The following is a 13,817-nucleotide window of genomic DNA, read 5'->3' as shown; positions in this document are numbered from 1 at the left end:
TACACACTACACTATACACTACACTACACACTACACTATACACTACACTATACACTACACTACACACTACACACTACACTATACACTACACTATACACTACACTACACACTACACTATACACTACACTATACACTACACTACACTATACACTACACTATACACTACACTACACACTACACTATACACTACACTATATACTACACTATACACTACACTGCACTATACACTATACACTACACTATACACTACACTACACACTACACTATACACTACACTACACTATACACTACACTATACACTACACACTACACTATACACTACACTATACACTACACTACACACTACACTATACACTACACTATACACTACACTACACACTACACTACACACTACACTATACACTACACACTACACTACACACTACACTATACACTACACTATACACTACACTATACACTACACTATACACTACACTACACACTACACTATACACTACACTATACACTACACTACACACTACACTACACACTACACTATACACTACACTATACACTACACACTACACTATACACTACACTACACACTACACTACACACTACACTATACACTACACTATACACTACACTATACACTACACTATACACTACACTATACACTACACTATACACTACACTACACACTACACTATACACTACACTATACACTACACTATACACTACACTATACACTACACTACACACTACACTACACACTACACTACACACTACACTATACACTACACTATACACTACACTATACACTACACTACACACTACACTACACACTACACTATACACTACACACTACACTACACACTACACTACACACTACACTATACACTACACTACACTATACACTACACTATACACTACACTACACACTACACTATACACTACACTATACACTACACTATACACTACACTATACACTACACTACACACTACACTATACACTACACTACACACTACACTATACACTACACTATACACTACACTATACACTACACTATACACTACACTATACACTATACACACTACACTACACACTACACTATACACTACACTATACACTACACTACTACACTATACACTACACACTACACTACACACTACACTATACACTACACTACACACTACACTATACACTACACTACACACTATACACTACACTATACACTACACTATACACTACACACTACACTACACACTATACACTACACTATACACTACACTATACACTACACTATACACTACACACTACACTACACACTATACACTACACTACACACTATACACTACACTATACACTACACTATACACTACACACTACACTACACACTATACACTACACTATACACTACACTATACACTACACTATACACTACACACTACACTACACACTATACACTACACTATACACTACACTATACACTACACTATACACTACACACTACACTACACACTATACACTACACTACACACTATACACTACACTATACACTACACTATACACTACACTATACACTACACACTACACTACACACTATACACTACACTATACACTACACTATACACTACACTACACACTATACACTACACTATACACTACACTATACACTACACACTACACTACACACTATACACTACACTATACACTACACTACACACTACACTATACACTACACACTACACTACACACTATACACTACACTACACACTATACACTACACTATACACTACACTATACACTACACACTACACTACACACTATACACTACACTATACACTACACTATACACTACACACTATACACTACACACTACACTACACACTACACTATACACTACACTACACACTACACTATACACTACACTACACACTACACTACACACTACACTATACACTACACTACACACTACACTACACACTACACTATACACTACACTACACACTACACTACACACTACACTATACACTACACTATACACTACACTACACACTACACTATACACTACACTACACACTACACTACACACTACACTATACACTACACTATACACTACACTATACACTACACACTACACTACACACTACACACTACACTACACACTACACTACACACTACACTATACACTACACACTACACTATACACTACACTATACACTACACTACACACTACACTACACTACACACTACACTATACACTACACTACACACTACACTATACACTACACTACACACTACACTATACACACTACACTATACACTACACTATACACTACACACTACACTACACACTACACTATACACTACACTACACACTACACTATACACTACACTACACACTACACTATACACTACACACTATACACTACACTATACACTACACTATACACTACACTACACACTACACTACACACTACACTACACACTACACTATACACTACACACTATACACTACACTATACACTACACTACACACTACACTACACACTACACTATACACTACACACTATACACTACACTACACACTACACTACACACTACACTACACACTACACTACACACTACACTACACACTACACTACACACTACACTATACACTACACACTACACTACACTATACACTACACACTACACTACACACTACACTACACACTACACTACACACTACACTACACACTACACTACACACTACACTATACACTACACACTACACTATACACTACACTATACACTACACTATACACTATACACTACACTATACACTACACTACACACTACACTACACACTACACTACACACTACACTATACACTATACACTACACTATACACTACACTATACACTACACACTACACACTACACTATACACTACACTATACACGAACCCTGACCTATCCACCATCCTGACCTCAGTCCGTTTGTCCCCGCCCCCGTGACCCCCCATGACCCCGCGCCCCGTGACCCCTCCCCACGTGACCCCTCCCCGCGTGACCCCGCCCCCGTGACCCCCGCGTGACCCCGCCCTCCGTGACCCCCCCGTGACCCCCCCCGTGACCCCGCCCACAGGTAACGGCGGCGGTGTCGGTGTCCACGCGACCTCTGACCCCCGGGACTTGAACCACGGTCGCCTTGGCGGTCACCATGGCGACGATGACGACGATGACGACGACGATGATGATGAGGAGGACGATTGGGACGATGATGAGTGGGACGACGATGAGGCTGATGACGTCGCCAGTGAGTTGGGGGGCGATGGGAACACTACACTACACTATACACTACACTCTTATACACTACTATACTACTATACACTACACTATACACTACACTATACACTACACTATACACTACACTATACACTACACTATATACTACACTATACACTACACTACATTATACACTACACTCTTATACACTACTATACTACTATACACTACTATACACTACACTATACACTACACTACACTATACACTACACTACACTATACACTACTATACACTACACTATACACTACTCTATACACTACACTATACACTACTATACACTACACTATACACTACACTATACACTACTATACACTACACTATACACTACTATACTATACACTACACTATACACTACACTATACACTACACTATACACTACTATACTATACACTACACTATACACTACTATACACTACACTATACACTACTACACTATACACTACACTATACACTACACTATACTACTATACACTACTATACACTACACTATACACTACACTATACACTACTATACACTACACTACTATACACTACACTACACACTACTATACACTATACACTACACTACACACTACACTATACACTATACACTACACTACACACTATACTATACACTATACTATACACTACACTATACACTACACTATACACTACACTATACACTACACTATACTATACACTACACTACTACACACTACTATACACTACACTATACACTACACTATACACTACTATACACTACGCTACTATACACTACACTATACACTACACTATACACTACACTACTATACACTACACTACTATACACTACACTATACACTACACTACTACACACTACACTACTATACACTACACTATACACTACACTATACACTACACTATACACTACTATACACTACACTATACACTACTATACACTACGCTACTATACACTACACTATACACTACTATACACTACACTATACACTATACACTACTACACACTACTATACACTACACTATCCCCCCCCCCCCTCCGCGTGTCTCCCCGTCAAGACGAGCGAGCCCTCCGCCCGCCCTTCCCCGGCTCCGCTCCCCTCCCGGCCTCGTCCCGGTTCTCCAGCGGCCCCCAGGGCTCCCAGGTCCCGCTGGGCCCCCAGGGCTCCGTCGGCCCGCTCCGCGGCCTAGCGTCCTCCGCATCCTCGGCCTCCTCCTTCACGCGCCCGGCACGCTCCGGCCTCTCTCGCTCGGCCTCCGTGGGCGCTCCGGCCTCCACCGCCGGCACTACCGCCGGCACCACCGCCGGCACTACCGCCGCCGCCGCCGCTCGCAGGCCCGGCACGGTCGGCAAAAGCTTCAACCGCTTCTCGACGTTCGTGAAGTCGGGCGGCGAGGCCTTCGTGCTGGGCCAGGCCTGCGCCCCCGTGAGCGCCGGGGAGCGGGTTCGCGTGGAGCGAATCGAAGCTACCGGTAGTACCGCCGGTAGTACTACCGGTACTACCGGTAGTACTACCGGCGGTAGTACTACCATCCGTGTCCGCTGGTCCCCCAGCCAGTCGCCCTTCGGCTGCGCGGTCGAGCAGCCGAAGCGCGAGACAAAGTTCAAGGGGATGAAGAGCTTCACGTCGTACCGGCTGTCCCCGTCGTGGGCGGGCGCGGCCGCGGTAGGCCGAAGGTACAAGCACTTTGACTGGCTGCACGCCCGGCTCTTGCACAAGTACCCGGTGATCTCGGTGCCGCAGCTGCCGGAGAAGCAGGCGACGGGCCGGTTCGAGGGCGGGTTCATCGAGAAACGGCAGCGAGGCCTAGCGCTGTGGCTGGGGCACACGGCGGGGCACCCGGTGATGTCCCAGTGCGAGGCGCTGAGGCATTTCCTGACGAGCGGCGACGAGAGGGATTGGAAGGCGGGGAAGAGGCGGGCGGAACGGGACGAGCTCGTCGGGGCGAACTTCTTTCTCACGTTGGAGGTGCCGCCCGCCACGCTGGAGCTGGTGCAAGTGGAGGCACAGGTGAGGGTGGGTGGGGGGGGTGGGGGGGGGGTGGGGGTGGGGGTGGGGCGGTGGTGGTGGTGGTAGGGGGGGGGGTGATGGTGGTGATGGTGATGGTGTTGTGGTGTTGGTGGTGGAGGTACCGCCCGCCACATTGGAGCTGGTGCAAGTGGAGGCACAGGTGAGGGTGGGGGGGGGTGGGGGGGGGGTGGTGGGGGTGGGGGGTGGGGGGGGTGGTTGTGGTGGTGATGGTGTTGTGGTGTTGGTGGTGGAGGTGCCGCCCGCCACGTTGGAGCTGGTGCAAGTGGAGGCACAGGTGAGGGTGGGGGGGGGGGGGGTGGTGGTGGTGTGTGGTGTTGGGAGGTGGTGGTGATGGTGGTGGTGATGATGGTGATGATGATGTTGGTGGTGGTGATGATGGTGATGATGATGGTGGTCCACGTTGATGCCTTCAAGATCTTCCTGCGCCGTATGGAGGAGAGCGTGGTGGTGATGATGTTGGTGATGGTGATGGTGGTGGTGATGGTGGTGATGATGATGGTGATGATGATGTTGGTGGTGGTGATGGTGGTGATGATGATGATGATGGTGATGATGATGTTGGTGGTGGTGATGGTGGTGATGATGATGGTGATGATGATGGTGGTGATGGTGGTGATGATGGTGATGATGGTGATGTTGGTGGTGGTGATGTTGGTGATGATGGTGATGATGATGATGGTGGTGATGGTGATGGTGGTGGTGATGGTGGTGATGGTGATGATGATGATGATGGTGATGGTGGTGGTGGTGATGTTGGTGATGATGGTGATGATGATGATGGTGGTGGTGGTGATGTTGGTGGTGATGGTGGTGATGGTGATGATGATGGTGATGATGATGGTGATGGTGGTGGTGGTGATGGTGGTGATGATGGTGATGATGGTGATGTTGGTGGTGGTGATGTTGGTGATGATGGTGATGATGATGATGGTGGTGATGGTGGTGGTGATGGTGGTGATGGTGATGATGATGGTGATGATGATGGTGATGGTGGTGGTGGTGATGTTGGTGATGATGGTGATGATGATGATGGTGGTGATGGTGATGGTGGTGGTGATGGTGGTGATGGTGATGATGATGGTGATGATGATGGTGATGGTGGTGGTGGTGATGGTGGTGATGATGGTGATGATGGTGATGTTGGTGGTGGTGATGTTGGTGATGATGGTGATGATGATGATGGTGGTCCAGGTTGATGCCTTCAAGATCTTCCTGCGCCGTATGGAGGACAGCGTGGTGATGATGATGGTGGTGATGATGTTGGTGATGGTGGTGATGATGGTGGTGATGATGTTGGTGATGGTGATGGTGGTGATGGTGGTGATGATGGTGGTGATGATGTTGGTGGTGGTGGTGATGATGGTGGTGATGATGTTGGTGATGGTGGTGATGATGGTGATGATGGTGATGGTGATGTTGGTGATGATGGTGATGATGATGTTGGTGGTGGTGATGGTGGTGATGATGATGATGGTGGTCCAGGTTGATGCCTTCAAGATCTTCCTGCGCCGTATGGAGGACAGCGTCGCTCAACTCGCCTCCACCGCCCTGGAACTTTGCCGCAAACACTCCGGGGGCTTCCGGCGCGAGTTCCACAAAGCCGGCAACGCGTTCCGCGCCCTCAGCCAGGCCTTCGACAGCGACCCAGACAGGTGTGTGTCTGTGTGTGTCACTGTGTGTGTGTGTGTGTGTCTGTGTCACTGTGTGTGTGTGTGTCTCTGTGTGTGTATCACTGTGTGTGTGTGTGTGTCTCTGTGTGTGTCTCTCTGTGTGTGTGTGTGTGTGTCTGTGTGTGTGTGTGTGTCTCTGTGTGTGTCTCTCTGTGTGTGTGTGTGTGTGTCTGTGTGTGTGTGTGTGTCTCTGTGTGTGTCTCTCTGTGTGTGTGTGTGTGTGTCTGTGTGTGTGTGTGTGTCTCTGTGTGTGTCTCTCTGTGTGTCTCTGTGTGTGTCTCTGTGTCTCTGTGTGTGTCTCTAGGGGTACTGATCCGCTGAACTACGCTCTAAATCACACTGGAGACACGTACGTGGCTATTGGAGACCTGTTCTGTGTGTGTCTCCCTGTGTGTGTCTCTGTGTGTGTCTCTGTGTGTGTGTCTCTGTGTGTCTCTCTCTGTGTGTGTCTGTGTGTCTCTCACTCTGTCTCTCTCTCTGTGTGTGTCTCTGTGTCTCTGTGTGTGTCACTGTGTGTGTGTCTCACTGTGTGTGTCTCTGTGTGTCTCTGTGTGTCTCACTGTGTGTGTCTCTCTGTGTGTCTCTGTGTGTGTCTCTGTGTGTCTCTGTGTGTCTCACTCTGTGTGTGTGTCTCTGTGTGTCTCTCTCTGTGTGTGTCTGTGTGTCTCTGTGTGTGTCTCTGTGTGTGTGTCTCTGTGTGTGTCTCTGTGTGTGTCACTGTGTGTGTGTCTCACTGTGTGTGTCACTGTGTGTGTGTCTCACTGTGTGTGTCTCTGTGTGTCTCTGTGTCTCTGCGTGTGTCTCTAGGGGTACCGACCCGCTGAACTACGCTCTAAGTCACACGGGAGACGCCTACGTGGCTTTTGGAGACCTGTTCTGTGTGTGTCTCCCTGTGTGTCTGTGTGTGTCTCTCTCTGTGTGTGTCTCTGTGTGTTTGTGTCTCACTGTGTGTGTCTCTGTGTGTGTGTCTCTGTGTGTCTCTGTGTGTGTCTCCCTGTGTGTCTGTGTGTGTCTCTGTGTGTGTGTTTCTGTGTGTGTCTCTGTGTGTCTCACTCTGTGTGTGTCTCTGTGTGTCTCTGTGTGTGTCTCTGTGTGTGTGTCTCTGTGTGTCTCTGTGTGTGTCTCCCTGTGTGTCTGTGTGTGTCTCTGTGTGTGTGTTTCTGTGTGTGTCTCTGTGTGTGTCTCTGTGTGTCTGTGTCTCACTGTGTGTGTCTCTCTGTGTCTCTCTCTCTGTGTGTCTCTGTGTCTCTGTGTGTCTCACTCTCTCTGTGTGTCTCTGTGTCTCTGTGTGTCTGTGTGTCTCTGTGTGTCTCCGTGTGTGTCTCTAGGGGTACTGACCCGCTGAACTACGCTCTAAATCACACGGGAGACACGTACGTGGCTATAGGAGACCTGTTCTGTGTGTGTCTCCCTGTGTGTCTGTGTGTGTCTCTGTGTCTCTCTCTCTGTCTCACTGTGTGTCTGTGTGTCTCTGTGTGTCTCTGCGTGTGTCTCTAGGGGTACTGACCCGCTGAACTACGCTCTAAATCACACGGGAGACACGTACGTGGCTATTGGAGACCTGTTCTCGGAGCAGCCGGCCTACGACCTGCAGCCCATGTTGGACGTTCTGGGACTCTACCAGGGACTGCTCGCAAATTTCCCAGACATCATTCACGTGATGAAGGGTACGGGAGACACGGGGGAGACACGGGGGGGACACGGGGGGAGAGACACGGGGGGAGACACGGGGAGACACGGGGGGGGGGGGGGTGAGAGACACGGGGGGAGAGACACGGGGGGAGAGACACGGGGGGAGAGACACGGGGGGAGAGACACGGGGGGAGAGACACGGGGGAGACACGGGGGGGGGGGGAGACACGGGGGAGAGACACGGGGGAGACACGGTGGGGGGGGAGAGACATGGGGGGAGACACGGGGGGAGAGACATGGGGGGAGAGACACGGGGGGAGAGACACGGGGGGAGAGACACGGGGGGAGAGACACGGGGGGAGAGACACGGGGAGAGACACGGGGGGAGACACGGGCGGAGACACGGGGGGAGAGACACGGGGGAGACACGGGGGGAGACACGGGGGGAGAGACACGGGGAGAGACACGGGGGGAGACACGGGGGGAGAGACACGGGGAGAGACACGGGGGGAGACACGGGGGGAGAGACACGGGGAGAGACACGGGGGGAGACACGGGGGAGACACGGGGGAGACACGGGGGGAGAGAGACACGGGGGGAGAGACACGGGGGGAGAGACACGGGGGGAGAGACACGGGGAGAGACATGGGGGGAGAGACACGGTGGGAGAGACACGGGGGGAGAGACACGGGGGGAGAGACACGGGGAGAGACACGGGGGGAGAGACACGGTGGGAGAGACACGGGGGGAGAGACACGGGGGGGGGGGGGAGAGACACGGGGGAGACACGGGGGGAGAGACACGGGGGGGGGGGCAGAGACACGGGGGGGAGAGACACGGGGGAGACACGGGGGTCGGGAGAGACACGGGGGGAGACACGGGGAGACACGGGGGAGACACGGGGGGGGGGAGAGACACGGGGGGAGACACGGGGGAGACACGGGGGGAGACACGGGGGAGACACGGGGGGAGACACGGGGGGAGACACGGGGGAGACACGGGGGGAGAGACACGGGGGGGGGGGAGAGGCACGGGGGGAGACACAGGGGGAGAGACACGGGGGGGGGGGAGAGACACGGGGGGATACACGGGAGAGACACGGGGGAGACACGGGGGGAGAGACGAGGGAGAGACACGGGGGGAGGCACGGGGGGGGGGAGAGACACGGGGGGCGAGACACGGGGAGACACGGGGGGGGGGAGAGACACGGGGGGAGACGCGGGGGGAGACACGGGGGAGACACGGGGGGGGGGAGAGACACGGGGGGAGGCACGGGGGAGACACGGGGGGAGAGACACGGGGGGGGGGGGAGGGACACGGGGGGAGAGACACGGGGGGAGGCACGGGGGAAGAGACACGGGGAGAGACACGGGGGGAGAGACACGGGGAGAGACACGGGGGGAGAGACACGGGGAGAGACACAGGGGGAGACACGGGGGGAAAGACACGGGGGGAAAGACACGGGGGGAGAGACACGGGGAGAGACACGGGGGGAGACACGGGGGGAGAGACACGGGGGGAGAGACACGGGGGGAGAGACACGGGGGGAGAGACACGGGGAGAGACACGGGGGGAGACACGGGGGAGACACGGGGGAGACACGGGGGGAGAGACATGGGGGGGAGAGACACGGGGGGAGAGACACGGTGGGAGAGACACGGGGGGGGAGACACGGGGGAGGGAGACACGGGGGGGGGAGACACGGGGGGAGAGACACGGGGGGGGGAGACACGGGGGGAGAGACACGGGGGGAGAGACACGGGGAGAGACACGGGGGGAAAGACACGGGGGGAGAGACACGGGGGGAGAGACACGGGGGGAGAGACACGGGGAGAGACACGGGGAGAGACACGGGGGGAGAGACACGGGGGGAGAGACACGGGGGGAGAGACACGGGGAGAGAGACACGGGGGGAGAGACACCGGGGGGAGAGACACGGGGAGAGACACGGGGGGAGAGACACGGGGAGAGACACGGGGGGAGAGACACGGGGGGAGAGACACGGGGGGAGAGACACGGGGAGAGACACGGGGGGAGAGACACGGGGGGAGAGACACGGGGGGAGAGACACGGGGGGAGAGACACGGGGAGAGACACGGGGGGAGACACGGGGGGAGACACGGGGGGAGAGACACGGGGGGAGAGACACGGGGGGAGAGACACGGGGGGAGAGACACGGGGGGAGAGACACGGGGGGAGAGACACGGGGAGAGACACGGGGGGAGACACGGGGGGAGACACGGGGGGAGACACGGGGGGAGACACGGGGGAGAGACACGGGGAGAGACACGGGGGGAGACACGGGGGGAGACACGGGGGAGAGACACGGGGGGAGACACGGGGGGAGACACGGGGGGAGAGACACGGGGAGAGACACGGGGGGAGAGACACGGGGGGAGACACGGGGGGAGACACGGGGGGAGAGACACGGGGGGAGACACGGGGGGAGACACGGGGGGAGAGACACGGGGGGAGAGACACGGGGAGAGACACGGGGGGAGAGACACGGGGGGAGAGACACGGGGGGAGAGACACGGGGGGAGAGACACGGGGGGAGAGACACGGAGAGAGACACGGGGGGAGAGACACGGGGAGAGACACGGGGAGAGAGACACGGGGGGAGAGACACGGGGGGAGAGACACGGGGAGAGACACGGGGGGAGAGACACGGGGGGAGAGACACGGGGGGGGGAGACAAGGGGGGGGAGACACGGGGGGAGAGACACGGGGGGGGGAGACAAGGGGGGGGAGACACGGGGGGGGGAGACAAGGGGGGGGAGACACGGGGGGGGAGACACGGGGGGGGGGAGACACGGGGGGAGAGACACGGGGAGAGACACGGGGAGAGAGACACGGGGGGAGAGACACGGGGGGAGAGACACGGGGAGAGACACGGGGGGAGAGACACGGGGAGAGACACGGGGAGAGAGACACGGGGGGAGAGACACGGGGGGAGAGACACAGGGAGAGACACGGGGGGAGAGACACGGGGAGAGACACGGGGAGAGAGACACGGGGGGAGAGACACGGGGGGAGAGACACGGGGGGAGAGACACGGGGGGAGAGACACGGGGGGAGAGACACGGGGGGAGAGACACGGGGGGAGAGACACGGGGGGAGAGACACGGGGGGAGAGACACGGGGAGAGACACGGGGGGAGAGACACGGGGGGAGAGACACGGGGGGAGAGACACGGGGGGAGAGACACGGGGGGAGAGACACGGGGGGAGAGACACGGGGGGAGAGACACGGGGGGAGAGACACGGGGGGGGGTGGAAGTCTCCGCTTCCAACCCCCCATCATGATCCCCCTTTCCTCTCCCCCCTACCCCACCACCACCACCACAACCCACCACTCACCCACCGACCCACCCACCCACCCATCACCTCCACAACCACCACCCATCACCACCCCTCCCCCCCCACCCACCACCCACCCCCACACCACCCCCCACCCACCCACCGACCCCCCACCACAACCACCACCCACCCACCCCCCCCTCACCACCACCACCCACCACCACCCCCCCCCACCACCACCCATCACCACCCACCACCACTCTCACATCACCCACCGACCCCCCACTACCACCACCTCCACAACCACCACCCACCCATCACCACCACAACCACCACCCACCCCCCCCCCACCACCACCACCACCGACCCCCCACCACAACCACCACCCACCCACTACCCACCCATCACCACCCTCACATCACCCACCCACCGACCCTCCACCACCCACCCACCCCCCCACCACCCCACCACCCCACCCACCACCCCCCCACCACCACCCCGCCCCCACCCCACCCCCCCCACCACCACCACCACAACCACCACCACCACCGACCCCCCACCACAACCACCACCCACCCACTACCCGCCCATCACCACCCTCACATCACCCACCCACCGACCCTCCACCACCCACCCACCCCCCCACCCCACCCACCACCCCCACAACAACCACCACCCACCCCACCCCACCCCCCCCCCCCACCACCACCCCCCACCCCACCCACCCCGCCCACAGGAGCCCTAACCAAGGTTCGCGAGTCGGAGCGTCTCTGCGACGAGGGCAAGTTGGAGGCGAGGGAGGTGAGCGAGGTCCGCCATCGCTGCAACATCATCGCCTACGCCACCCTGGCCGAGGTCAACCACCTTCACGAGGCTCGGCTCCGGGACGTGAGGCGCATGGTGCGCGCGTACCTGCAGCAGCAGATCAAGTTCTACCAGCGCGTGGGGGGCAAGCTGGAGGACACCCTGCGCATGTACGACACGGAGTGACGGGGCGGGTCGGTGGTGGACGTGGTGGTGGTGGACGTGGTGGTGGTGGTGGTGGAGATGGAGGACATTGAACATCCATGAGACCGAGTGAACAGAGGTGGAGATGGAGGAGGTGGAGGAGGAGGTGGTGGTGGTGGCGGAGGTGGTGGCGGAGATGAAGGTGGTGGAGATGGTGTAGGAGATGGTGGTGGAGATGGAGGACATTGAACATCCATGAGACCGAGTGAGCAGAGGTGGAGGTGGTGGAGGAGGAGGTGGTGGAGGTGGAGGGGGAGGTGGACGTGAGGCGCATGGTGCGCGCGTACCTGCAGCAGCAGATCAAGTTCTACCAGCGCGTGGGGGGCAAGCTGGAGGACACCCTGCGCATGTACGACACGGAGTGACGGGGCGGGTCGGTGGTGGACGTGGTGGTGGTGGACGTGGTGGTGGTGGTGGTGGAGATGGAGGACATTGAACATCCATGAGACCGAGTGAACAGAGGTGGAGATGGAGGAGGTGGAGGAGGAGGTGGTGGTGGTGGCGGAGGTGGTGGCGGAGATGAAGGTGGTGGAGATGGTGTAGGAGATGGTGGTGGAGATGGAGGACATTGAACATCCATGAGACCGAGTGAGCAGAGGTGGAGGAGGTGGTGGAGGAGGTGGAGGAGGTGGAGGGGGAGGTGGACGTGAGGCGCATGGTGCGCGCGTACCTGCAGCAGCAGATCAAGTTCTACCAGCGCGTGGGGGGCAAGCTGGAGGACACCCTGCGCATGTACGACACGGAGTGACGGGGCGGGTCGGTGGTGGACGTGGTGGTGGTGGACGTGGTGGTGGTGGTGGTGGAGATGGAGGACATTGAACATCCATGAGACCGAGTGAACAGAGGTGGAGATGGAGGAGGTGGAGGAGGAGGTGGTGGTGGAGGAG

The 13,817-nt window shown here is 56.1% G+C and overlaps 1 protein-coding gene across 2 annotated transcripts in view; it reads left to right on the top strand.

Moving 5' to 3' along the window:
• The window catches only part of LOC144955123 (sorting nexin-33-like), a 23,186-nt gene extending 10,075 nt beyond the window's left edge, over positions 1-13,111 (top strand). The window contains exons 3-8 of one of the 2 annotated variants that reach the window (XM_078885454.1): positions 3,112-3,282; positions 4,348-5,300; positions 6,804-6,973; positions 8,489-8,658; positions 12,659-12,942; positions 13,073-13,111. In XM_078885454.1, the coding sequence (XP_078741580.1) occupies positions 3,112-3,282; positions 4,348-5,300; positions 6,804-6,973; positions 8,489-8,658; positions 12,659-12,912 (1,718 nt within the window). In that variant the 3' untranslated portion in view covers positions 12,913-12,942; positions 13,073-13,111. Of the gene's footprint in view, positions 1-3,111; positions 3,283-4,347; positions 5,301-6,803; positions 6,974-8,488; positions 8,659-12,658; positions 13,049-13,072 lie in introns of those variants that run through there. The other variant, XM_078885453.1, reaches the window with a different exon arrangement.
• The last annotated feature ends 706 nt before the right edge of the window (positions 13,112-13,817 follow it).

This window comes from Lampetra fluviatilis, unplaced genomic scaffold (genome assembly GCF_964198595.1).
Source record: "Lampetra fluviatilis unplaced genomic scaffold, kcLamFluv1.1 SCAFFOLD_552, whole genome shotgun sequence".
Classification (NCBI taxonomy): Eukaryota; Metazoa; Chordata; class Hyperoartia; order Petromyzontiformes; family Petromyzontidae; genus Lampetra; species Lampetra fluviatilis.
Note: the sequence above shows the minus strand (reverse complement) of the source record. Positions and strands in the feature narration are given on the sequence as shown.